At 39.3% G+C, this 27,344-nt stretch overlaps 1 protein-coding gene across 1 annotated transcript in view; it reads right to left on the bottom strand.

Moving 5' to 3' along the window:
* OCLN (occludin) overlaps positions 1-26,566 on the bottom strand; it is a 52,991-nt gene extending 26,425 nt beyond the window's left edge. The window contains exons 1-4 of the mRNA XM_070743110.1: positions 26,226-26,566; positions 23,072-23,149; positions 21,155-21,851; positions 19,073-19,231 (exon numbers count right to left, since the gene is read on the bottom strand). Of these exons, the coding sequence (XP_070599211.1) occupies positions 19,073-19,231; positions 21,155-21,851; positions 23,072-23,121 (906 nt within the window). The 5' untranslated portion in view covers positions 23,122-23,149; positions 26,226-26,566. The remainder of the gene's footprint in view (positions 1-19,072; positions 19,232-21,154; positions 21,852-23,071; positions 23,150-26,225) is intronic.
* Positions 26,567-27,344: the final 778 nt, after the last annotated feature.

Here is a 27,344-nt window from a genome sequence, read left to right as displayed (position 1 = left end):
AGATTCAATTTTAAACAATTCTTTTGCCAGTCATTAAGTGAATCCAGCTTCCTCAAAGGTTTTTGGGAGGTTTTTTGCCAGAAATTGGTCCAAAGGATCATAAATCATGATCATTTGACTAGACACTGAACTAGTCATACATACAAGCTGGCTATCAAGTACCCAAATTGTGATCAAGTGACTACAAGGGTGATACAATAGTTGTAAGTGCAAATAGAAAAAAAACAAGAGATTGTAAATCAATCCTCCCCCCAGGTTGCTGTAGCTTTAAAGTGACATTAAACAATGTTTTTAATTAGCATATGTGTCCTGGAGGACTGAGCTTTTTTGAGATTGCTGCTTTCTTACCTTGGCATGATAATTGTTTACACTGATTTAATTGAGATGTTGTTGCTTCACTGGCTGTTATGTGATAAAAGAATGAGACTAAATGTCTGTCTTTGCTCCTTTTTTACTTGATCGGAAGAAAACTTTCTAGTAAAACTTCTGTTCTTAGTGTGAGCAGTTGTATTCAAGGATCACAACTGAAAGACGGATTCAGTGACACACTCAAATATTGCTGAAATAAAACTCACTCAGTCCTGACCACTGGTCATACTGTTTTAGGGTGGAGCGGCACTATGATTCATTAATGTCTGGAGAACAGATTTCCTACTTTGCACAATCCTAGGAACTATTGTGTATCAGTATGAGATACTTACACATGATTAATTTACACAGTGCATTTGTTACCCAATCTCTGGGTTCATACAAATCTTTGAACAAGAAACAAATTACGTACACTATGGTTGCCTGGTTTTTTTTTTAATGTAGCATACAGCGTTTGCATTTTCCAGGATTACAGGTAGTCTTTGCCTTACAGTCATTTGTTTAAAAGCTTAACACACATGCCAATCAGCCAACTGAAGAGCAAAAAAGGTCTTAAGAGCTGCCACGTTTTGAAACAAAAAGAGAGCCAGCAGGAAATGTACTCTGTTGAAATTCATTCAACAGAGAAGACCTAATTCTGCACCTGTTTTAACTCAGTGTTCAAAATAGAACTTAAGGACATTTCCCTTTCACTGAAGGATCCGCCTATAAGCCCAACTCCAGTATTAATATCGACTGGACAGATTGACAGATCAATAAGTCATACCCGAAAAGAATTTCCAAGCAAAAGTGAGAGTGACACATTTATATGTTCGGGAATGTTCATCACAAAACATTAGAATTTGTTAACAAGAATGATTAACAATGCTAACTGCCATGGCAAGATGTCACAGAAATAGACATGGTCAGTTAAATAATGTGCTATAACTTCAGGCTAAGAAGACCATGTGGCTGAAGTGATATCTGCTATCTAAAGACAGAGATCCATTGATTCCTTCAAGGTGCAGTAGTGCTTAAAAATTTATAAATCCTTTCGAATGTTCGATATTTCTGCATAAATATGGCTTAAAACACAATCTATTCTCCACAGTCATCTTAAAACTAGATAAAGAGAAGCCAATTGAACAAATGAGTTAAAAACATTGTACCGGCAAATTCCATAGAAGAATATCTATCCATGAATTGAAGTTCAAGATAAAGTGTGTCATGTGATCCCAAGCACACATGTTGCATGGCCAAAGAATGGTTCATTCAGAAGAAAGTTGATGTTTTGGAATGGCCAACAGTCAATGTCCCGACCTTAAACCTAGAGAAATGTTGTGGAAGGACCTGAGTTCCTCAGGAAACCTATCAACATCCCTAAGATGGAGCTATTCTGTAAATGCTAAATTGCCTCCAAGCTGATATGAAAGGCCAATCAAGTTATCAGAAACATTTAGTTGCAGTTATTGCTGCCCTGGAAAAAGGGGGAAAGGGCAGTTTTATCTACAAAAAGTCACTAAAGCTAAAAAAATATCCAAATTACACATGATCTCACTTCCTGAAACCATCATCTGTGATCTGTCCTTGAATACTACACTTTGCTTCCTACTTTGGTACAGAGCCCCAGACTATGCAAATAAATTAACCTCACTGCTAAAGTTGGCAACCTCCTGCCCATAACCCCTTATCTTTCTTAGAGACCTCAATCTAACTCTCATTAACTAGACCAGTGTAGTCATATTTGAAGTCCAAATATCTTCAAGTTGCCAAGGTTGGGAAACACTGAACTAGACCCTAAACCAGTGATGGGGAACCTTTTTTTCTTGGGTGCAGAAAAAGCATGGAGGTATGCTATCACACATGTGCAAGTGCCCAAACCCATCATTCAATGTGTTGGGAGGGCGAAAAAAGCTTTCCCCGCCCCCTAGAGACCCTCTGGAGGCCAGAAACTGCCTGTTTCCCAATTTCTAGTGGGCCCAGAAGGTTCATGTTTCACCCTCCCCAGGCTCCAAAAGCTTTCCTGGTACTAGGGGAAGATAAAAACGCCCTCCCCTATCGCCCCCGGAGGCTCTCTGGAAGCAAAAAAACACCCTCCCAGAGCCTCTGTGTGAGCCAAAAATCAGCTGACCAGCACACACATGTACATCGGAGCTGAGCTAGAGCAACAGCTCGGTGCCAGCAAATATGGTTCCGCAGGTTCACCATCACTGCCCTAAACAAATGCATGACTGAACCCATCCATACAATCCTATAATGCTATTACCAGTCTGGGACTTGACCAACTAGTAACGAACAATACTAACTCAACAACTGCCTTAACCTCATATTCTGCAACAGCAAAAGTGCAATTTATGGACTAGAAATAAAAGAACCCTTTTCCAACAGTGATCACAGCATGATAGACTTCAGACTCAATCCATAACTTTGCAAAAGCCATCTTAATAATGGTACACCCAAATATAACTTTTTAAAAGCCAACTATGATGGCAAAGGTAAGACGCCAACCTTGCAACTCTTCACTGGCAAACTCTACTCTCTGGTTGGAACGCTGTTGATGACCTCTATAACATCATTTTGCTAGAAGTCAAAAGAACTATCAGACTAGTACTACTGATTGATAACATAGAAACATAGAAACATAGAAGTCTGACGGCAGAAAAAGACCCCATGGTCCATCTAGTCTGCCCTTATACTATTTTCTGTATTTTATCTTAGGATGGATATATGTTTATCCCAGGCATGTTTAAATTCAGTTACTGTGGATTTATCTACCACGTCTGCTGGAAGTTTGTTCCAAGGATCTACTACTCTTTCAGTAAAATAATATTTTCTCATGTTGCTTTTGATCTTTCCCCCAACTAACCTCAGATTGTGTCCCCTTGTTCTTGTGTTCACTTTCCTATTAAAAACACTTCCCTCCTGGACCTTATTTAACCCTTTAATATATTTAAATGTTTCGATCATGTCCCCCCTTTTCCTTCTGTCCTCCAGACTATACAGATTGAGTTCATTAAGTCTTTCCTGATACGTTTTATACTTAAGACCTTCCACCATTCTTGTAGCCCGTCTTTGGACCCGTTCAATTTTGTCAATATCTTTTTGTAGGTGAGGTCTCCAGAACTGAACACAGTATTCTAAATGTGGTCTCACCAGCATTCTATATAGCGGGATCATAATCTCCCTCTTCCTGCTTGTTATACCTCTAGCTATGCAGCCAAGCATCCTACTTGCTTTCCCTACTGCCTGACTGCACTGTTCACCCATTTTGAGACTGTCAGAAATCACTACGCCTAAATCCTTTTCTTTTGAAGTATTTGCTAACACAGAACTGCCAATACAATAGTCAGATTGAGGATTCCTTTTCCCCAAGTGCATTATTTTACATTTGGAAACATTAAACTGCAGTTTCCATTGCTTTGACCATTTATCTAGTAAAGCTAAATCATTTACCATATTGCCGACGCCTCCAGGAATATCAACCCTATTGCACACTTTAGAGTCATCGGCAAATAGGCAAACCTTCCCTACCAGACCTTCCCCTATGTCACTCACAAACATATTAAAAAGAATAGGACCCAGAACAGACCCTTGTGGCACACCGCTTGTAACCTGACTCTTCTCAGAATACTCGCCATTCACAACAACCCTCTGGTGTCTATGCTTCAGCCAGCTGCAAATCCATTGAACTATCCAGGGATTAAGTCCAATCTTCACTAATTTATCTATCAGCTCTTTATGTGGAACCGTATCAAAGGCTTTGCTGAAGTCCAGGTAGGCAATATCCACGGCACCACCTTCATCCAACACCTTTGTGACATAGTCAAAGAAATCAATGAGATTAGTCTGACATGATTTGCCTTCAGTAAAGCCATGCTGATTTGGGTCCAATAAGTTATTGTTTTTTAGGTGCTGATTTATCCTCTTTTTCAGTAGAGTCTCCATCATTTTAACGACAACTGATGTCAAGCTAACTGGCCTGTAGTTACCAGCTTCTTCTCTACTGCCCTTCTTGTGGATAGGCACAACACTTGTCATTCTCCAATCCTCAGGAACTTCTCCTGTTAACAAGGATTGGTTAAACAAATCAGTCAGGGGGGTAGCAATGACAGATCTGAGTTCTTTAAGAACTCTGGGGTGGATGCCATCTGGACCCATTGCCTTATTTATCTTTAATCGTTCAAGACGTTGTTGGGTCATTTAGTGGGGGAGGGGGCTTGAGAAGACATCGGCTTCTAAGATCACTGGAGCTGAATCCATACAGTTGGAGGCAATGCTATATCCCTCTATAGTCTGTCATCTGTCTCCAGAAGTTCATCATCTTCTTCTCTTCCAGATCCTTGCATGTGTGATAACCACTACTACCACCATTGATAACCACCATAGACAAGAAAAACAAACTACCCATATCAATAAGGAAATTACAATGCAAAAAAAAAATCACTCTGGTGAAAAAACAAAGCAGGTTAGGTAGCTAACTTCAAAAACTGTTACAAAAATATATCCCACCAAATAAAGACCGACTGTTCCAACTATCATAGCAAACAAGAGGAAAACCTTCTGCGCACAAAATTGAACTGTGCCTTCTACAACAAACTCAAGGACTCAAGCCCCCTCCCCCACTAAATGACCCAACAACGAAGAATGCCATGATGAAACAATCAAAGCTAACCTTTTCAACCATTCAACCATTATTTGGCTCAGTCTTTGTAAATAGCAATGGCTCATGCCCCAAATTCCCTAATCATACCACAAATCACCGTTCCCTGTAGGCTGCGCACGTGAGCGCACGCGCACCCCAAAATACCGGGTCGCGCGCCCTTTTCCATGGGCGCGCAGTCCCCATTTTCCATGGGCGCGCAGTCCCGCGGGGGAGGGTGGGGAGGCGCCGGCAACAGAAGGGAAGGGAGCCGCAGTAGCCCCTGCCTCCCCATGTTGCTTCCGGCCCCCTCGGCCTTTCGTCGCTGCCCCCCGCCCGATCCGCCCCCTCTGCTCCGCCGCCGCCTCCTACCTTTGGGCGCGGCTCCTCCGCACCCGGAACGCACGCCCTGCCCGTCTCAGTCCCTTTGCTGAGAGCACTTTCATCCCGGGCTCTCAGCAAGGGGGTTGCAGGAGAGGCGGGGCAGGTTGCGCACGCTCCCTATCTCCATACCAGGCCACTCGGAACATTCAAAATAAGAAAAACTTTCACCAGCGAAGCCTGGTATGGAGATAGGGAGCATGCGCAACCGCGCACGCGCCCCCGACCTTGAATATCACCTTCGCCGGCCTCTGCTGAGAGAATGCCTGCCGGCGAAGGCTTTTCTTATTTTGAATGTTCCGAGTGGCCTGGTATGGAGATAGCGAGCGCGCGCCACCGCGCGCGCCCCTCCGACATTGAATATTACCAGCCTCCGCTGAGAAGAACGGAGAGAGAACGAGAGTGAGTGAGAGCAACAGACAGCAAGATAGAGAGTAAGTGAGAAAGAGAGAGAGAGAGAAAGGGGGGAGAGAAAGAGATAGCAAGAGAGAGAACAAGAGAGAGAAAGAGTGTGAGAAAGAAAACAAGAAAGAGTGAGAGAGAGAAAGCAAGAGAGGGAGAAAGTGAGAAAAAGAAAGAGACCAAGAGGGGGAAAGAGAGAGAAAGAGAAAGAAAGAAAGCAAGAGAGAGAGAGATGAGAGAGGAAGGAAGATAGTGAGAGAGAGAGACAGAGAAAGCAAGAGAGAGAGAGAAGAGTGGAAGGAAGAGATAGAGAGAAATGATAGAAAAAAGGGGAGAAAAGAGAAATGAGAAAATGATTGAGGCAGAGAATGACAGGAGAGAGAAACAGAGAGAGAAGTGACTTGATTTAACCCTGCTGTTCTGTTCGGGTCGTATGTGACCCGAAACCAAGTTTGAGTCCCTGTAAAACATTTTCCCTGCATATCTGAAACTTGAAATTTCATGACTTTTCATCATTTCAGGGGTTCTCTCTATGAGAATTTTTTTTGGGGGTGGGGGGCTTAGTTTTTGCTGGGCAAAAAAACTTCCTAATGTTATGTTCGGGTCACATACGACCCGGACCAAAAACTCTTCATTTGAAGTGCTTATGTTTGGTCAATTTGAAAACTTTTTTCACTTGGAAAGTAGTCTGAACATTTCTGCACACAATGATATGAAAATTGAAATGAAAAAAGTAAATCTTATTGGTTTATTTCGTGGATATAATGCATGCCCCCCCCGTTTTTGTGAATTTTTTTCAATTTTTCCAGTTCAATTTTTTCAATTTTTCCAGTTCAATTTTCATATCATTATGTTCAGAAATGTTCAAGCTACCAATCCCACACCAACTTTAGTAAAATAGAATGGATTTTGCTAGCAAAACTATCCATAAAGTGAAGACTATTTCAAAAAAACGGAGGGGCATGCATTTCATCAACAAAATAAACCAATATGCATCAATTTTTCCAGTTCAATTTTCATATCATTATGTTCAGAAATGTTCAAGCTACCAATCCCACACCAACTTTAATAAAATAGAATGGATTTTGCAAGCAAAACTATCCATAAATTGAAAAAATTCACAAAAACGGGGGGGCATGCAATATATCCGCAAAATAAACCAATAAGATTTACTTTTTTCATTTCAATTTTCATATCATTGTGTGCAGAAATGTTCAGACTACTTTCCAAGTGAAAAAAGTTTTCAAATTGACCAAACATAAGCACTTCAAATGAAGAGTTTTTGGTCCGGGTCGTATGTGACCCGAACATAACATTAGGAAGTTTTTTCGAACAGAACAGCAGGGTTAAAGCATATGGTAAAAGCACTTAAATAATAACAGAAAAAAACCCCAGCCCTCACCTGTTTTTATTAATAGTTATGTTTTTGGTTTTGCTGGTTGATTTAGTTTTAATAGTAATGGATTTTGGTTTTTTTAAATTATTAATTTCTTTTAATAAAAGGGATTTTTTTCTTATTTATTTATTTATTTATTTATTTATTTATTAATTATTCTATGCCGCCCAGTCCCAAAGGGACTGTCGCTCAGACACTATACTTTTCCGCCCACACCGGGAAAAAATTAGAGGGTACATTGCCACAAATACTCATGATTTAACACAAATAGACAATGTTGAAAAAGCACTACCTGGCCTAAAACCTTCCCTGTGAATTGAACCTGATGGACTATGTGTATACTTCCTAAAAAAGCACCCCACAGCCATTGCTGAACCAGTAAGCATAATCTTTGAAAAATCCTACAGGGCCAGTTCCCTACTAAACCTATGGTCACTAGCCACAGTCATACCCATCTTCAAAAAGGGAGATCCCAGTCTAGTAAAAAACTACAGACCAATATCTCTATGCTGCATCACATGCAAAGTCGTGAAATCAATCATAAACCAATCCATTACTCCCCACCTAGAAACTAACAACTTACTTTCACACAAGCAATTCGACTTCAGGAAAAAATTATCCTGAAATCTACAACTACTATACTGTAAAAACATATGGACCTCAAAACTTGACCAGGGCAAAACAAAAAACACAATTTATATAGACTTCTGTAAAGCCTTCGACTCAGTGGTTCATGATAAACTACTTCTGAAACTAAAATTCTTTTTTTTTTCTACGCCATCTCTGGACCCCTACATGACTGGATAATTGCGTTCCTGTCAAACAGACGAGTGGTCAAAATAGGGAGCACCCTATTTAATTCTGTTCCTGTTAACAGCGGTGTACACCAAGGCAGCGTACTAGGACCAACATTCTTTATACTCTATATAAATGACATTACAAGCAACTATGTTCTTTTCACCGATGATGTAAAATTCTTCAAAACCACTGACAACACTGCTACCCTCCAAAAAGACCTTGCTCTGCCCTGCACATTGGCAAAAAAATCAGAGCACCAAATACAAGCAGAATAAGAAGACCTTGCAGATGACCCTCACTCTGTCAAAGATCTTGGAATACTCGTATCAAATGACCTAAGTGCCAAAGCTTAGGTCATTTGTTGGGGGAAAGATCAAAAGCAACATGAGAAAATATTATTTTACTGAAAGAGTAGTAGATCCTTGGAACAAACTTCCAGCAGACGTGGTAGATAAATCCACAGTAACTGAATTTAAACATGCCTGGGATAAACATATATCCATCCTAAGATAAAATACAGAAAATAGTATAAGGGCAGACTAGATGGACCATGAGGTCTTTTTCTGCCGTCAGACTTCTATGTTTCTATGTAAAAAGGCTTCAAGAGATTTTACCCTAATCTTACGTAGCTTCTCCTCCGGTAATATCACACTACTAACCAGAGCATACAAAACATTCGCCAGACCAATCTTTGAATAAAGCTCATCCGTCTGGAACCCACACCGCACATCAAACATAAATACATTAGAAATACATCCAGAGATACTTTACTAGAGGAGCCCTCCACTCCTCTACTTGCAACAGAATAACTTACGCAACCAAACTTGAAATCCTGGGCTTAGAAAGCTTACAACTATGTTACCTTTGGCACGATCTAAGCATGGCTCATAAAATTATCCGCTACAAAGCCCTACCTGTCAATGACCACTTCAGCTTCAACCACAACAATACATGAGCACACAACAGATACAAACTCAAAGTGAACCACCCCAAACTTGACTAGAAAATATGACTTTAGCAACAGAGTGATTAATGCCTGGAACTCATTAGCTGTGGTTTCATCACCAAACTTCCAAAACTTAAACCTTAGATTGTCCACTGTTGACCTCACCTGATTCCTAAGAGGTCAGTTTATACAATTCATCTATCATGTAAACCATTGTTTAATAATTACTGAATAAATCACAATTGTCTCTAAGTTTAAAAAAAGTTTCCAAATACTGTACATGATTAATACACTACACAAATCATATAATGGCTTAGGGTTTTTTGTGCACTGTGCTATGCCAAATATTTTCCACAAAAATATATTGCCAGATGTCCGTTTATTGATACAGGTAGTCCTCAATTTACAACCATTCATTTAGTGACCATTCAGAATTATAAGGCTACTGAAAAAATGACGTATGACTATTTTTCACACTTATGACCACTGCACTATCCCAATGGTCACATGAGCAAAATTCAGATGTTTGGAAACTGGCATGTATTTATGACAGTTATTGTGTCTGTATAACAATCAAAGCCAATGGGGAAGAGCCAGATTTATTTAACAACCATATTATTACCTTAACAACTACAGTGATTCAGTTGTTAACTGATGGCAAGAAAGTAAAATAGGATTTAAAAATTCACTTAACAACTGTCTTTCTTAGCTGTATAAACTTTGGGCTCGATTAGTGGTTGTAAGTTAAAAACTATTGTAATAATTTCTTTTTCTAGTTGCTTTAGCAAGAATCTCCCAAGGTAGGTAACTGACATTTCAGCTGTGTTCCCACAGGGCAAAATATTTCTTAATCTTAGGTTAAGATTATTCAATATCTGATCAATATGTACAGTGACCTAGGAGACCACTAAGAATATGGTGTTAGCCTACTATATTTTGTAATTTAGTATACGCAGAGATAGGCTGCTAAGGTGGAACGGTGACGTGTGCTCTGAATGCTAGCAGAGTCCAGCACAATTATGCTATTGCAGTGTTTTTCAACCAGTGTGCCTCGGCACACTAGTGTGCCGCAAGACATGGTCAGGTGTGCCGCGAAGCTCAGAGAGAGAAAGAAAGCAAGAGAGAGAGAGAGAGAGAGAAAGAGAGAGAAAGAGCGAGAGAGAGAGAAAGAACAAGAGAGAGAGAAAGAGAACAAGAAAAAGAAAGAGAGAGCAAGAGAGAGAGCAAGAGAGAGAGAGAAAGCAAGAGAGAGAGAGGGAGGGAGGGAGAGAGAGAGAAAGACATAGGGAGGGAGGGAGAGAGAAAGAGAGCAAAAAAGAGAGGAAGGAAGGAAGAGAAAGAAAGAGGGATGGAGAGAGAGAGAGAGAGAGAGAAATATGAAGGGAGAGAAAGAGGGAGGGAGAGAGAAATAGAGCGAAAGGGAGGAAGAGAGAGAGGGAGAGATTTTTTTGTCCAAACTTTTTTTAGCAGCCCCCCCCCCCCCCCCCCGCTCAATGTGCCCCAGGGTTTCGTAAATGTAAAAAATGTGCCACGGCTCAAGAAAGGTTGAAAATCACTGTGCTATTGCACCTGGGCATGTAGCGAAATTGCACACGGACACGCAGGTCCGATTTCACTACCTGCCCAGGTACAATATCATAGTTGTACTGGACTCCGCTAGCACTCAGAGCCACGGGGGCAAACACACATCACTGTTTCATCTTAGCAGCCCACCTCTGAGTATACGGTGTGTTATAAATACATACTACAAAAGCATATTTCAAAACTGCAGCTAATATTCAGTGTTATATAGACTTAACTCTCAAACTGGTATCAGTCTACGTTCACTTTAGGATTTCCTCTAACAGAAAGGGAAAACAAAAAAGATAGTGTAACTGGTTCTTCAAGCTTTTTATGAAGCTTTGTAGAAATGTTTCTTTCAAAGAAAAAGGGAAAGGCATTTTTAAGTGCTTGACATTCTTCTGTGATTTGTTTCTTGACATTACCATCTCAAAAAGAATTGAGGTAAATTTAAATTGAAAAGGAATTGCTAATAGCCTACACATTTAACATATACAGGAAAAGCACTTCAGATTTCCAGAGCACAGTAATAAAAGCAGCCAGTTCTGGTGAGGTCTTGCATTATGCTAAAGCATACCAGACTTGGTTTGATTCTGGGTTAGTGTGATATATAAAATGGATTATCTGATCTGTAAATTGTACTTTATGGATCACATTACATGTGAAGCAGCTCACAATGTTCCAATAAACTATAGTTAAACAATATATAACAAAGTAAGTACACTCACCTGGTGTGAGAGGAAGAAAACTCACCCTACAATGAAAATGAAATTACTCAGAGAAAAACTTAACATATATAGTGCTGGGAAAAACTACTTTATTGAAAGAATTCTCTAGCAATAAGTCTTTCCCATATTCCCAGCACTCTGCACTGAATAAAACAAGTATTTATTTATTTGTTTGTTTGTTTGTTCAATTTTTATGCCGCCCTTCTCCTTAGACTCAGGGCAGCTTACAACATGTTAGCAATAGCACTGTTTAACAGAGCCAGCATATTGCCCCCACAATCCGGGTCCTCACTTTACCCACCTCGGAAGGATGGAAGGCTGAGTCAACCTTGAGCCGGTGATGAGATTTGAACCACTGACCCATAGATCTACAGTCAGCTTCAGTGGTCTGCAGTACAGCACTCTACCTGCTGCGCCACCCCGGCTCATATACATACGTGTTTTTATTGTTTTTGTTCTTGATCTTTGTGGTGGGAGTACTGCTACTATAAGCAAATAGTCCAAACTCCAAATTATGAAAAAATTGTGTTTTTTTAAGTAGCCATACAAATGGTACACAATGTTTTTTAAAGAGTATAGGAAGAATAGACATGTAAAGAAAGAATGTAGTATATAACATTTCAACACTTAAAACTTTAAAAATATAAAATCTGAATGCGAACACAGTATCTTATAAGTATTCTTGGTAGATCTATCTATATGGTGAGGTGTACGTTTATGCGGAGTTTATCTGTCATATCCGAAAGAATTCTAGCTAAATTGTTTGGGAGTGTTTACGAACACTGAATCAAGAATTGTGGGTGTTTCTCATTGTTCCCAAATAACATAAGGCCCATTCATATGTATAGTATAAACTAAGCAATGGTTTAGCAATCTGGGAATCATTGCATAGACACTCACTCAGAGCTCCTAATAACATATCCTGTCACACGGTGAATGACATTTTTCTGTTAAATATGCAATTACCATCTTTAGGTAATCACAAATCAGGAAGTATTAATTAACTGTGCTGTACAAGAAGAATTAGTAAAATAAGGAAAACATCTCAGTTTAATGCTAGACTTGTTCTTACAATGCTAGACTACTAATGTAGTCTAATGTTATTTATTGACTAATTAAGTCAATAAGTAGTACTAGAATAAATCTAGATGCTAGATTACTATTTTTACATTTAAATCCTGCCCCTCTCCCCTGGAACTCAAAGATGGTGTATAGTTCAACAATGACATCCTTGTAAAAGACATTGATCCACCTGCATAGGCACATGCTCTTGAGACTAAATTTCAATCTAGATCTGCATTGTTCATACTTTCATGTCAGGTGTATCCAGCCTTATGATTTTCCTGGCCCACAATGAGTAAATAGGAATTGTTTCGGGCCGTGCATACAATATACAGTATAATATAATGTATGTAAATAACAAACATCATATATATATACAGTATATATGACAATCTTATGGTGCCATATTACTAGCTGCATGTGACAAGTTAGACACACCTTACATACAAGACCACAAGGGCCCTGTATAATTTAGCAGTATAGTGATTCACTAATTCTGGCATTAGCTGCAGACTGAACAATATCTAAGAAATAACACTAGGTCACATAGATTTGTTTTTGTAGGTAGGGGGATGTACCTTCTTCATATGATATAAACACAATATTAGATCTCTGTGGACTCACTAAATCCAAGCAAAGATCACAGTCTCACTTTCATAAAGGTATTTTTCAGCACCCAGAGAATGCATTAGCAGTGCTTCCCAAACTTGGCAACTTTAAGACTTGTGGATTTCTACTCCCAGAATTCTTCAGCCAGCTATGCTATGCTATGCTATGCCATGCCATGCCAGCTGGAGAATTCTGGGAGTTGAAGTCCACAAGCCTTAAAGTTGCCAAGTTTGGGAATCACTGCATTAGAGAAACAAAGGCATTACCATTACTTATTTATTTATTTTGTCCAATACATACTTGACGCAAGGAAAAAAATAGAAGAATATTCTGTTTGCTCTTACCCTCAAAGAATCATTTTCCCTTTTCAAGGGAAAACTGCTCCCTCTTATTTGAACTAAGGCAAGTAACAGTGCTTGACACTACTCAATGAGAGAGTATTCTACCTTTTTCTTCTTAAATGATCCTCCATTCTGCTTTGAAAATGCTATAGAGAAATTACAATGTCCAAAAAAAAAACCCCCAGCCAGCTTAAGGGCCTCAGAATGATTTAGGATAGTGATGGCGAACCTATGGCACACAAAGCCATATCTACTGGCACTGAGCCATTGCCCTAGCTCAGCTCCAATGTGCATGTGTGTGCTGGCCAGCTGATTTTTGGCTTGCACAGAGGCTCTGGAAGGGCACTTTTGGATTCCAGAGAGCCTCTGGGGAGATGGGGGAGGGCGTTTTTAACCTCCCCCAGCTCCAGGGAAGCCTTTGTAACCTGGGGAGGGAGAAACAGGAGCCTGCTGGGTCCATCAGAAGTTGGGAAATAGGCCGTTATTTGGCCTCCAGGAGGGAAGCTGTTTTTGCCCTCTCCAGGCATTGAATTGTGGGTGTGGACACTGGTGCATGCACGATAACATGTGTGACCGCTCTTTCAGCACCCAAGGAAAAAAAGGTTCACCATCACTGATTTAGGACATTTCAGAAGCAACTTCCAGCAGCTTCGCAGACTCAGATTGACCTGGCTCTGCCTCAATTGCATTTGGGATCAAAAGTTGTAAGGGCATAGTTGGCTCCAAACGGTGGGAAATGACTTTTGTGCAGATGCACATAAAGCACTTTATATGGTTTGACAATCTCTGCTGCAAGTCTTGCGACAGCTCATCTGCTCAGGTTTTACGGCTCAACACCCTCCGCACTGCTGAAACCATTTAATGTTTTGCTCAGTTACAATAACTGTATTTAGTCTCTAACCAAGGCCATTTAGTGGACATAAAGAACACAACATCAATCTTGCGGTCTTCTGCTTAATCCTCTGGCAATTTTGGTTAGCAATTATAATCGAAGAGAAATGGATTCATGTCCTATAAATGGCTCTGCATACTGAGTAATTCTGAGTAAGTTGTTATGTACATTTCAAAGTCCTCCAAGAAACAGAGAGAAAAAAATAACAGCACAAGTGCAAAGAAGCAATAATGTTCCTCCCTCCACCGAGCCTCCTGTGCAGACAAATTTTCTCCAAAACGTTTCTTTACATAACTTTGCTATGACTTCCACAAAAGATTGTTTGTCCATAACAAACACATAAAACTTAAGTCACCAGAATGTGGTTTTCTTCCCTATTTATTTTGCAAAACAAAAAGCAAAACAAGAACAAAACTGTGAACAGAATTGGGGAAAAAAACCTACTACCAAGACCAAAAACATAATATGAGGCGAGGAACTAATCAAGAGTCTACACTTACACACAAAAACAAATTACCGGTACTCTTCTGTGATAAACACAAAAACCACAGCCACCAGTTATTCACTAGGATTTGATTTGCCGTTTGGTTTTACTCTCTCCTCTATCAGGTGAAGCATGAGTAAACAAGTTCATTAGCTAATAAAGAACACGCCCTGAAACTGTCTCACCGAAACATTCACTTTGTCTCATTTAAAGCCCTGGATGAAGTAACCAGTCCCTTTACAATAAGCTTCTTGATAAAGGTCAGTGCAAAAGGGAGAGGGGCGGCACACAAATCTAAGAAAGAAAGAAAGAAAGAAAGAAAGAAAGAGAGAGAGAGAGAGAGAGAGAGAGAGAGAGAGAGAGAGAGAGAGAGAAGAAAGAAAGAAAGAAAGAAAGAAAGAAAGAAAGAAAGAAAGAAAGAAATGTCGCAGTTGGGGGCGGCATACAAATCTAATAAATTATTATTATTATTATTATTATTATTATTATTATTATTATTACTACTACTACTACTACTACTACTACGGTACTACTACTACTATTATTAAGTCATAAGGTGCAAGGACGCAGTGAAATAGTACAAAAAAACAAATAGGCAATTTATATACAAGATTTATGCTACTATTTTTAGTTTCCAAGTCCTCTATGTAGTGGACAACTAAGACAGTAAATTACCTTATTATTTCCAACACTATAAAAAATATTTTAATCTATAATGCCTATTGGTTTTTAGATGAAAAAGTTGTAATTGGATTCACTTAAGAGCTTGTCTACTCATTTAGGCCAATAATCTATTTTGCATAGCAGGACTGCTGTAGAGAGAAGTGGGCCAAGCTATTTTCCAAAGCACCAAAAGGCTAGATCAAGAATAATGGATGGAAACGGAACAAGTAGAAATCCAATCTGGAAATAAGAAGAAATTTTCTGACAGTGAGAGCAATCAACCCATGGAAAAGCTTGCCTTCAGAATTTGTGAAAGCATCATCACTGGAAGTTTTCAAGAACAGATTGGACTGCCATCTGTCAGAAATGGTGTAGGGCAGTGATGGCGAACCTATGGCACAGGTGCCACAGGTGGCACGCGGAGCCATATCTGCTAGCACACGAACTGTTGCCCTAGCTCAGCTCCAGTGTGCATGTGTTTGCTGGGCCAGCTGATTTTTGGCTCACGCAGAGGCTCTGAGAGGGTTTTTTTGCTTCCAGAGAGTCGCTGAGGGGATGTGAAAGGGCGTTTTTAACCTCCCCGGGCTCCAGGGAAGCCTTTGGACCCTGGAGAGGGTGAAACATGAGCCTACTGAGCCTTCTGTAAGTTATGAAACAGGCCGTTTCCGGCCTCCAGAGGGCCTCCAGGGGTCGGAGGAAGTTGTTTTCGCCCTCCCCAGGCATTGAATTTTGGGTGTGAGCACTTGTGCATGCGTGATAGTGCATGCCTACACTCTTTCAGCACCCGAGGAAAAATAGGTTCGCCATCACTGGTGTAGGGTGTCCTGCTTGAGCATGGGATTGGACTGGATGACCTACAAAGTCCCTTCTAACTCTGTTAATATGTTAGAATGGATCCAGGGTATCATGAACTTCCAGGCACATTTTCCTGCCAATGGTGCTTCAATTGCTGTAGTCCGTTTGGCTGATGTACTTGAGTTGTTCAAGGCTAACCCCATCATTTTTTTGGTTGCACCACAAAGTGCCAGGAACGCCCTTCATCCTAGTCTGTGGCCAACAGCTCCTCTGCTACCACAGGTTAGGGTGAGGGACAGGGGTGGGCTCCAATTTTTTTTACTACTACTCTGTGGGTGTGGCTTATTTCATTTAATTTAATTGATTTACATGATACCCAATCCCGTAGGATTCAGAGCGTCTTATTTTGTGGGCATGGATTGATGGTCATGTAATGGTGGGCATGGCTTCGTGGTCATGTGGCTGGGTGGGAATCGTTTGGCAGTCATGTGACTGGGTGGGAGTGGCTTTGCGGTCATATGATTAGTTGGGGGTTGCTGGGTGATTATGACTGGGTGGCCAACTTGATGTCACTCATGTCAAGGGTTACGGTTAGGGTGCCTGGTCTCTCCTGGTCTCAATGAGATACAATTTCCCTGCCTATTTACTACTACTGAACATCCAAACTATAGTATTTAATCCTATGTATATATGTCACATGTGCCACCTAGACACACAAAATATACATTATCTACTATACATATTGTATGTGTATGAATACACTCATGCAGACACAGAACTCTTCTAAAACTACACATTCAACCTCACTTATTGCATTTGGAAAAACACACCCAAAGTCCACTTTCTGCCACACATTTAACCATACCTTCTGTACATTAGAATATTACACATGCCTTCAGATGTTCTTCCTTAGTTTGCACATGACTGTTAGAGCTGGAATTGTCATGGATTAAGTAAAATGTACTGAAATCCATTTAATAACGCTCTTGCTTAGCAACCAAAATTTTTGGCTCAATTGTGGTCACAAATCGAGGACTATCTCTGCTTTCCTGTGCATGGAAGCCTTGTCCTTTCTAACAATTTTCCTCTCTGTTAGAGACACCAAGATAATCCAGACAATTTAAGATTTTATGCTGTAGCACAGGGTTGGATTAGATGATCTCTGTCATATCTTCCGGCCCTAAATTGCTGTGCTATTTCAAAGTATCTTCTGAAGCCATGTCTAATGGCAGGGTTTGTGGTGCTTCCTTCCTCTTCTTCCCCTCTCTCTCTCCTCTCCCTTCCTCTTTCTCTCTTTATTTCTCATTATTTCTTTCTCTCTTTTTCTTTCTTCTCTTTCTCTCTTTCATTCTCTTTCCTTTTTTCTTATCTCTCTCCCTCCCTCCCTCTCTCCCTCCCTCTGCCCCCCTCTCTCCCCCCCTTCCTTTCTCTCTTCCTGTGTGGAACCCCAGAAGGGGAAAAAAGACATTTAAAATTGAGAACATGCCCACTGATCATCAGACATTCTTAGAGCCACACTGTTGGTTAGCTTAGAAGGGTAGCTTAACAGCCACTTACAAAAAGCTCTCAACTCAAACTCTTTCTTTCTTTCTTTCTTTCTTTCTTTCTTTCTTTCTTTCTTTCTTTCTTTCTCCCTTGAAGGCCCCCTGCATCTCTTTTGGGCCTTTATCCCCCTGGTAGTCAAAAAGAGATGCCGGGGGACCCTGGAAGCAGGGATGATTTCTAACTTATTTTGCTACCAGTTCACTTTGCTTCCTTCTGCACTGCATAGCAAAAAAACAAAGCCAAAAAACAGATGAAAAAACAATTTAAAAATAATTTTTTTAAAAAAATGATAGAGGTACCAATGGACGAGCACTGACGGATCTGCTTCGCAACCAATTAAGCAGCATTCTATATAATTGTTACCTTTTAAATAAAATAATGAAGTGGATAAACTGTTCTCTCATATTAATTATTTTCTTATTTGGGGTTCATAAACTACATAAATAGTAAAAAAAAATGGGCTGTTTAGTTTTGTGTCCTATGGAATTGTATCAATTTCTTTTCACTCAGGAATTCACTGAAACAGACAATTTGACCAGATATGCTGAAACATTTGGATGGATAGATGGATAGATAGGTTGACATCTGCCCAAACCTACATTCCTCTTCTAAATAGAGGCAAGGCCAAGAGGCAAATTAAATTAAATAACTACTTATTAAAACGAATTGCCTATAAAATAACATATAAATTCTACTTATAAAAGCAATTGCTTATTTGCATATATTATCTTGATTGGCCAGAGGCCGTAATAAAAATTCATTCATTCATATACAGTTCATTTTTGTTTCATAGAAATCCATTGATGTAGAAACCTTCTCAACTGTCTTCCAGCAAAGAAAAAGAGAGATGCATTAAAGTATAATTGGCAGAGAAGGAAAGGAGCAAGCCATTATCAAAAGGACTAAAATCAGTAAGGATTATGCTCCCACAAAGTGACAGCTGGTCCTGAGACTAATCCTAAAGATAACTATATTTTTCTGCAGCAATCTTTGCAGCTCTTTGCATATTTACATGTTCTCTTTTTTTCCCCACTCTCATTTATTTCTCTATAAACCTCCTCCAACAATTCAACAACTATTTATTAGAGAAATAACTAGCCTCTTTTCCCCAAAATAAGACATACCCTGATAATAAACTCAATCAGGCTTTTGAGTGCATGGCAATAAGGCCAAGTGCTTATTTCAGGGTTTTAAAAAAATATAAGACAGGGTCTTATTTTCAGAGATTACGTACATCAGCGTGGACCAAATCCCAGAATTCTCTCTTGAAGTTCACACTTCTTGCAGTTCTTGAGGTTAAGAAACACTTAAATTGATGACTATTCAAAATTGACTATAACGTAATTCCAGTAGAAAGAAAAAATATGACTGTCTTATTCTAAATGACCTCAACACCTACACATTATTTCAGCAAGGCACGTATTTATAAAAACAAACTCAAATGCTTCAACAGTCCCAAGTAAATATTAAATAGTTAACTTACCCATTCTTCTACATTAGGAGTTTCATCATAACCTTTTGTGGTGTCCCAGAGTATACTCATTTTGCCATAGTAACCTATTTTATTTCGGGTCTTTACTGCGAAAAATATTATTATAGCCAAAGCTGCAGCAATCAGGAAGCCTAACACAATGGCAATAGCCTGGGGAAAAAGCAGATTAGTATGTTTAGACTACTGCTTTTACAACCACAAATATTCTTAAGTAGAATGTCTGTCTTTTTGCAAATTACAAATAAACAACATGAAATCATTATGTGGTATATGAGTCAAAAATATATTCAGCCTGCTGTTTCCACTATATTGGGAAATTTTGATTTATATGGAAAAGTAAATAAATTGGGGAAAAGCTTCTTAAACACAGAAATAAGCATTATTATTATTATTTTTATATGAATGCACACAGCATGCATTATTTTAACAATAATATTTATGTAATCAATAAATATGTGCCTTATATTTATTTTACTGAACTCAGTCTGATGGAACATTAAGAAAAAAGAATCTAATCTTCTCCATGTTTAATCTACAGTATATTTTTCCAGTCAAATACATACATTTTGAATATAGTAACAAAATATGCAATAAAGTTAATTTTTTTCAATAAAATTATAAAAATCCCTTTAATGATCAGATAAATTCCACCTCCCCCACTGATATTGGTTTGCTTACAATTGCATTAGATATATTTAACATTTTTATCCATTCACAGAACTTCCCTTGGCCATAGTATGTTAGTCTAATCAAACAGAAATAACTGCAGCCAATATATTTAACAAAACATTTATATATGTAGAATTTTAATTAAGGAACAGAACGAATAGTTGGACTGAAAATGTACAGATATGAGCATATATACGAATGCAGTCAAATCACTGTTAGAATCCTGCACTTATATAGTAGAATAAAGCAAGTTTTAGTTTCCACCTCATAATTTTGTAGGTTAATTCTTAGCTAAACTGGGTAGCTATGGAAGTGGTATTCTCCAAGTTAACTGCACTAGAATTTCAATAATCCCATAGTTATTGGCAGGGTATTATTGGTGTTGTAGCCCAAATTATCAACAATGTTGAAGCATTGATGATGTTATCTAGTTTGGATCATGAAATGTCTGCAATAAAACAACCAAGCTTATAAAGAACCAAGATCCCCCCCAAAACATCTAGCAAGCATTGTGTCAGAATTTGTTTAGAAGGAATGAGATCCAAGTTTGCTTTTTTTTTAATTGTTTTCCTATAGTTAGACTTTTTTTAAAAAATCATACTGCTGCAAAAATGGGTGACTAAAATTTGATGTCCTGGACAAACTAGTGAAATCACTTCTGTACAAAACTAAATTTTAATTCTATTTTTTACAACAAATACAGCGGTACCTCATCTTACGAACGGCTCTTCTAACGAACTTTTCAAGATACGAACCCGGTGTTTAAGATTTTTTTGCCTCTTCTTCCGAACTATTTTCACCTTACGAACCCAAGCACCTGCTGCTGTGATGAAGGGGTTTCTTCCCCCCTTTCTTTTAAGAAAGAAAGGGAGGGGCAGTTTGGAGGAGTAAAGATTTTGTATGCTTGCAAAGGCACTGAAAGGGTGTCTTTTTAAGAAAGAAAAGGGAGGGGCAGCTTGGAGGAGTAAAGATTTTGCATGCTTGCAAAGGCACTGAAAGGGTGTCTTTTTAAGAAAGAAAAGGGAGGGGCAGCTTGGAGGAGTAAAGATTTTGCATGCTTGCAAAGGCACTGAAAAGGTGCCTTTTGAAGAAAGAAAAGGGAGGGGCGCCCCCCTTGCCTTTCTTCCTTCCCACTCACCCTTTAGCCTAGCCTTGCTTCTTCCACCCACCCCCTTTAGCTGCTCCTCCCTGCCCTCTGTTCGCCTCCCTTCTAAAGTTTGGGATTTTCCTGAAGGATTTGCACGCATTATTTGCTTTTACATTGATTCCTATGGGAAACATTGTTTCATCTTACAAACTTTTCACCTTACGAACCTCCTCCTGGAACCAATTAAGTTCGTATGATGAGGTACCACTGTACAACTAATATTTTGCATTGAGAATGATACTAATTTATTTACATACCTCCTGAGGTTCCACCACGCAGTAGTGATATAAGTATTGATTCACGAAGATCCCAGTAGTTACGGGTGTGTAAAACTGGCTGCACAACATATAGATCTGATTGTAGTTCACTGATCCAGAAGATTGTGCAGTTGGGTTGACTGCTAATGTATATACGATTGTAGCAATGAACATCAGGAAGAGTAATATAGAGCTTACTATTATCACAAAGAGATAATATTTCCTTGTCCTGGCCATGTTAGACTTTGTAACACCAGCCACAAAACCCATCAATCCAGCAATAAAGCAAAAAGCTGCCATTGCAAGTATAAAACCTTTTGCTCCTCGTGGATCAATATAAGTTCCTCCAAGGCCATATGCACTATTATAGCCACCATAACCTCCAAAACTGCTGCCTCCAAGGTATCCACCATAGTTGCCTCCATAACCTCCATAGCCAGAAAACCCCAAACCAGTTCCTACTCCATACATGTCCATATCCCAAGCCAGAGTAGAAGCAACACAAGCAAAGACCCCAATAGACATGACTAGTATGAGAATTGACATGATCTTGATTATTCCTGGTGGGGAGGACCATTTGTAGAAACGTTGCACTTCATCTTCCGGATAATAAGAATAGGCTGGTTGAGAATGCGTAAGCTGAGAATGGAATTCACCACCAAATGCATTGTTGCTTGGTAAATAGTTTGAAGGTACGCTACAAAGATTAAAGAAACTATTAGACACTATTTTATCAAAGCAAATAATATTAAACATCAAGTTTACTTCTTTACGCTGCTCCAAAACATATTTATGTATGCTACATCCGTGATGGAAAACCTTTTTTCCCTCGGGTGCCAAAAGAGCGTGCATGCGCGCTATTGCACACACACAAGTGAGTGCCCACACCCATAATTCAATGCTTGGAGCGGGTGAAAAGAAGCTTTCCCTGTCCCCCAGAGGCCCTCTAGAGGGCAGAAATGGCCTCTTTCCCAACTTCCAGTGGGCCCAATAGGCTCGTGTTTTGCTCTCCCCAGGCTCCAAAGGCTTCCCTGGAGCCAGGGCCGAGTAAAAATGCCCTTTCCCATCCTTCCGGAGGCTTTCTGGGAGCCAAAAATGCCCTCCCAGAACAGCTCTGTTAGCCAAACATCAGCAGGCCAGCACACACATGCATGTTGGAGCTGAGCTAGGGCAACGGCTCATGTGACAGCAGATATGGCTCTGCGTGCCACCTGTGGCACCCGTGCCATAGGTTCGCCATCACTCTGCTACATATAATCTGCCATGATCAAATACAATATACATGTAGAAAATCCATAGGATTTCTTGCTTCTTCCAAAAAAAAAGTTTATCATTAAGTAATGTTCAGCTGCTAATGTCTGACCAAATGTTTTAATGAAGTAGGGAATTATGTGCCTGTGCAATACTATTTGAACCATGGTGAGATGGAAGTCAATTCCATAAATGGTACTTTTTAGACATGGGACAAAATTAGAAAATGAGGTGGAAAAGATAGTTTATTAACATAGTCATTAACATTGTCAGTCTGGATCAGCAATTAATATTTCTTCCATTAAAATAAATACTTTGGTGAAATGAAGCTATGACGAATTATTGTGATTGTTCTGTCACTGGGGAAGGGAAAAGGAGGTACATTTTACCTCCTTTTCAGCTCAGATTCCTATTTCATGAGATTCAAAGCTCCCAAACATTTGTGTGCCGGCTGTGAAATATTCAGTTAGCCTTGAAATATATAAACCTTTTTTAACAAAATGAGCAGATGCTACAGTGTATCTCAGCTTTGGTCATAATATATGTAATACCAATCACTATACATACATTTTAACAGCTTTGACATTGTAAATAATTAAGAAACTGTATCAACAATAGTTTAATAGTATACTTTACTTATTTATTGTAAATGAAATAGATATTTACAATTCATCTGGGCGATAGGGTGGAGGACTTTCAAAAGGTTTGGGTGACATAGTGGAACTTGGGTTGTGACGTTTTTACCTATAAAGAAAAATAAGTTCCTGTAAATTATTTAATATTTTAACTTAATTGAAACAAAATGCTAATAACTATAGTATGTGAAATGCTAATTTTCAAGATTAAGTTCAGGGCGCAACACAACTCTTTTAGCCAAGAATACTTGGAATGGTGAATTAAATTATTAACTCTCTCTATCACAATATGTATTTTTAACAGTATAATTTACCTTGGTAATTCAGACAACTATTTAGATTCATTATGCAATCATACAAAAAAGCAGGCATTCTTCACTCAATGACCACAATTGAGACTAATTATTCTAGCACTTCATAAGTGAAATGGTCTCTAAGTGAAACTGAACTGTGTTCATGTTTCTACTTCCTTTGCTTTATGCTGTAAAGGTTGTTCCATAAATGCAAGATAGGTTTCAAGGTTACTTTTTCAACATCACTGTATTGAAAACTAAATGATGTATAATTTGGAGATTAATTCTTCTGCATTATTTGGTGTTTATTTCAAACATATGTACACTTCCACTAAAATATGCATCATAGATCCTACTCACTTAAAGTAGTCTGTTTAGTCTAAATAAAAACTGCAATTTCACATTCTGAACATATTTTATAAATAAGGAGATCACAGGAAATGACAAAGGAGCTCCTTTCATAATGCTCCTTTTATTAATGAAACATTTTTTCACCTCTTTCAAAAAAAAGTAACAATCAGAAAAAACTTATAATATCACACTACAGACAAGGCATGCACTTATTTATTAGGGGTAACCCCAACAACAAAAAAATAGTTCAAACTTACTTAAAAATATTCTTGCTCTCAAAACACTTGTAGTTATTTAAATAATAAAATGTAATTTAAAAAACCCCAATACCGTGCAGAATGTTTTACAACTATGAACCAGAACGAAGACGATAGTAACATATAAATTGCTATATTAAATTAATACATCAAATTATTAATACCATAAATATTTTTATTTAGAACACATCTGAATAAATTAAAGATTTTTTAAATATATATTTTTTACTGTTTACATATAAATATATTGAATACAGTGTTATTGTCCTAGAATTCTGCTTATGATAAAACAATAGTAAAAACTGAATAACATATATACTATTATTAAAGGAATCACATTAGTGGACAGAATGGTATCATTGCAAGAAGCTGGGGCTGTTGCACTAGGTAACACAGCCTAATACCAAAGACTTCAATTTTTTAGCAAATTTCCTGAAGATTTGTTTTTAGTTCTTTAAGAGCAAACCTAAACATGTTTGCAACCATAGAATAGAAAACACAACTCAGTGTAAAATACAAAATGATTTCATTTTCAAAGAATGGAAAGAGCCAAATATCTGCCAGATATATTTAAATTGGGCAAATTTGTAAGTGAAACTAATACTAAAGGAAAGTAGGCATTAACATTACTAGAAAGTGTTTTTCAAAGTCTCAGTAGAAGAAAACAGTGGCACTTTAAAAACTGGTTATACAATCAGTTTGTATGTACTGTGTTTATCAAATGCTTAAACTGCTATCAATACATTTATGTAGAGTAGGTATAGTACAAAATGTAAGGTGGCATACAATTTTGGATGCTTCCTGCCAAGGTTTTCATGTGGCATAATCATCTCAATCGTAAAATGCTATGGAACATGTAGGATTTTCTTTTTACTCATGATATCTCCCTGTTTGGTTTGTTCCTTCATTTGTTTTTCCCCTTACATCGAAAATAACAGGGAGCAGTAGAATAACTACAGAGATGTTTATTTGCCAACTTTTAAAAACAATCTCTGTCACCTAAGCAATGCTTGTTACAAAGCAATATTTGCTACAACTAAAGAGCGCAGCTACCTGGCGTATGGAAACACGTTAAGTCTTGATAAATGGATATTTTAACCGAAATTCTTTCCAAAGGAAAAGCAGACAAGATTGAGGCTTAGCACACACATTAAGCTAAGTTTAAAAACAACAACAAAAGCCAGTTTGCTCCTTGGAAAAGGGCAGCCTCCAAATTCAAAAGTTGGTAGTCACTTAAGCATAAACATCCCAGAGGGATCCTTATCAATAGATAAATATAGATAAATAGATCCCTTGAAACTTAAGGAGAAAAACAAAAGAGACATTCGCCCCCCCCCCCTTCCCATTTCATAGAAATATAGATGATTGACAGCAGAAGAAGACCTCATGGTCCATCTAGTCCAGTGTTCCCAACCTTGGCAACTTGAAGAGATCTGGACTTCAACTCCCAGAACTCCCCAGCCAGCATTCTCTGGCTGGGGAATTCTGGGAGCTGAAGTCTAGATCTCTTCAAGATGGCAAGGTTGGGAAGCACTGATCTAGTCTGCCCTTATACTATTTCCTGTATTTTATCTTAAGATGGATATATGTTTATCCCAGACATGTTTAAATTCAGTTACTGTGGATTTACCAACCACGTCTGCTGGAAGTTTGTTCCAAGCATCTACTCCTCTTTCAGTAAAATAATATTTTCTCACGTTGCTTCTGATCTTTCCCCCAACTAACCTCAGATTGTTCCCCCTTGTTCTTGGGTTCACTTTCCTATCAAAAACACTTCCCTCCTGAACCTTATTTAACCCTCTAACATGTTTAAATGTTTCGATCATGTCCCCCCTTTTCCTTCTGTCCTCCAGAGTCCAGACTATACAGATTGAGTTCATGTCTTTCCTGATTAGGTTTTATGCTTAAGACCTTCCACCATTTTTGTAGCCCGTCTTTGGACCCGTTCAATTTTATCAATATATTTCCTGCGTTCCTTTCGGCTCCCCCGCCCCCTTTCCCCACTTCTTCGGCCACTATTGCTCAACTTTAGGGAGAAGCCTGAACAAACTAGTTTGATCCAGAGAGATCGGAGGTATGCGGCTCAGAAGCCGGGCGACCGACATACTTTCCCAAGCCCCGACGTTTAAGGCGACCGCGACACAGGGACACTTAAAAGAGTCCATTCAGAGCCAAAACAAATGAGGGGAAAGAATTCCTCCCGGGCTCCCCTTTACGCGCTCTCCTCCCCCCACCCCCGAGCGCCTCTATAACGTTGCTCAGCCCTGACGAAAGGCAACCTTACCTCGCGCTCACCGAGCTCCAGCCACCTGCTGAGGTTTCGCACTTGTTTAAGAAGACGCGCATCGCCTCCTTCGGCGGACCCAGGCGGGCTCACTCTATCGCGCGCGCGCCACACCCAAGCCCGGAGAGGGCATGCGCAATACCTACATACCTGGGGAAAGGGAGGGGGAAGAGAGAGAGAGAGAGAGAGAGGCGCCTTCGCCCCGCGCTCGGCTCCATTGGCCGAGCGTGCTTTCATTCCAGGCCAATTCGGGGGGTGGGCGGGGCCGGGCCGCTGAGGCACCCGAGAGGCAAAGAGAAGCGCCCTTTTGTCTTTCCGTGTGACCCGAACACCTGAAACTCGCCTGCGGGGGAAGCTGTAGGTTGGTCGGATGATTCCTTCAGGGCGGGAGAGTCCCTTTCAAACGCGAGGAGGGTTTGTTTCCAAGGCATTTGTTTCGCTGCCGTCTGACAGTTTCAACCACAACCACCAGCAGCCACAGTGACAAATAATTAGACTTAAGGCTTGTCCGGCGTTTTTCGATTGCTTACTGTAGCCATCTAGATAGCGAGCCCTTCCAAAGGGAAGGAATTTGTTTTCCTGCCTGGCTTCCGTGGAGGCGGGATCTCAAAAGAAAGAAGAGGCGCTTCGGAGCAGCCACTTTAGAAAACTTGGTGCTACATACACATCTTTTTTATTGGGGGGGTGGGGGTGGAGGATGATCGAAAGTTTCAGATGAGATTTCTATCAATTTTATTTGTAATTATCACGCGCACACAAAGTTTTGTTGAAAAGGAATTCTCTTTTTCTTTTTTTGCCATATTTTTATTGATTTTTAAATATTGACATCTTAATATTTTCAGGTGGGTCGACATCCATATACATTGCTCAACAAAATAAAAGGAACAATTAAACAACACAATATAACTCCAAGGAAACCAAACTTCTGTGAAATTAAACTGTCCACTTAGGAAGCAACACTGACTGATTGACAATCAATTTCACATGCTGTTATGCACATTCAACTTTGTACAGAACAAAGTGTACAATGGTACCTCTACTTAAGAACGCCTCTACTTAAGAATGTTTCTAGATAAGAACCGTGTGTTCAAGATTTTTTTGCCTCTACTTAAGAAACTT

Source organism: Erythrolamprus reginae, chromosome 2, assembly GCF_031021105.1.
Source record: "Erythrolamprus reginae isolate rEryReg1 chromosome 2, rEryReg1.hap1, whole genome shotgun sequence".
Classification (NCBI taxonomy): Eukaryota; Metazoa; Chordata; class Lepidosauria; order Squamata; family Dipsadidae; genus Erythrolamprus; species Erythrolamprus reginae.
The sequence above is the reverse complement of the archived record's forward strand: the minus strand, read 5'-3'. Positions and strand labels throughout refer to the sequence as shown.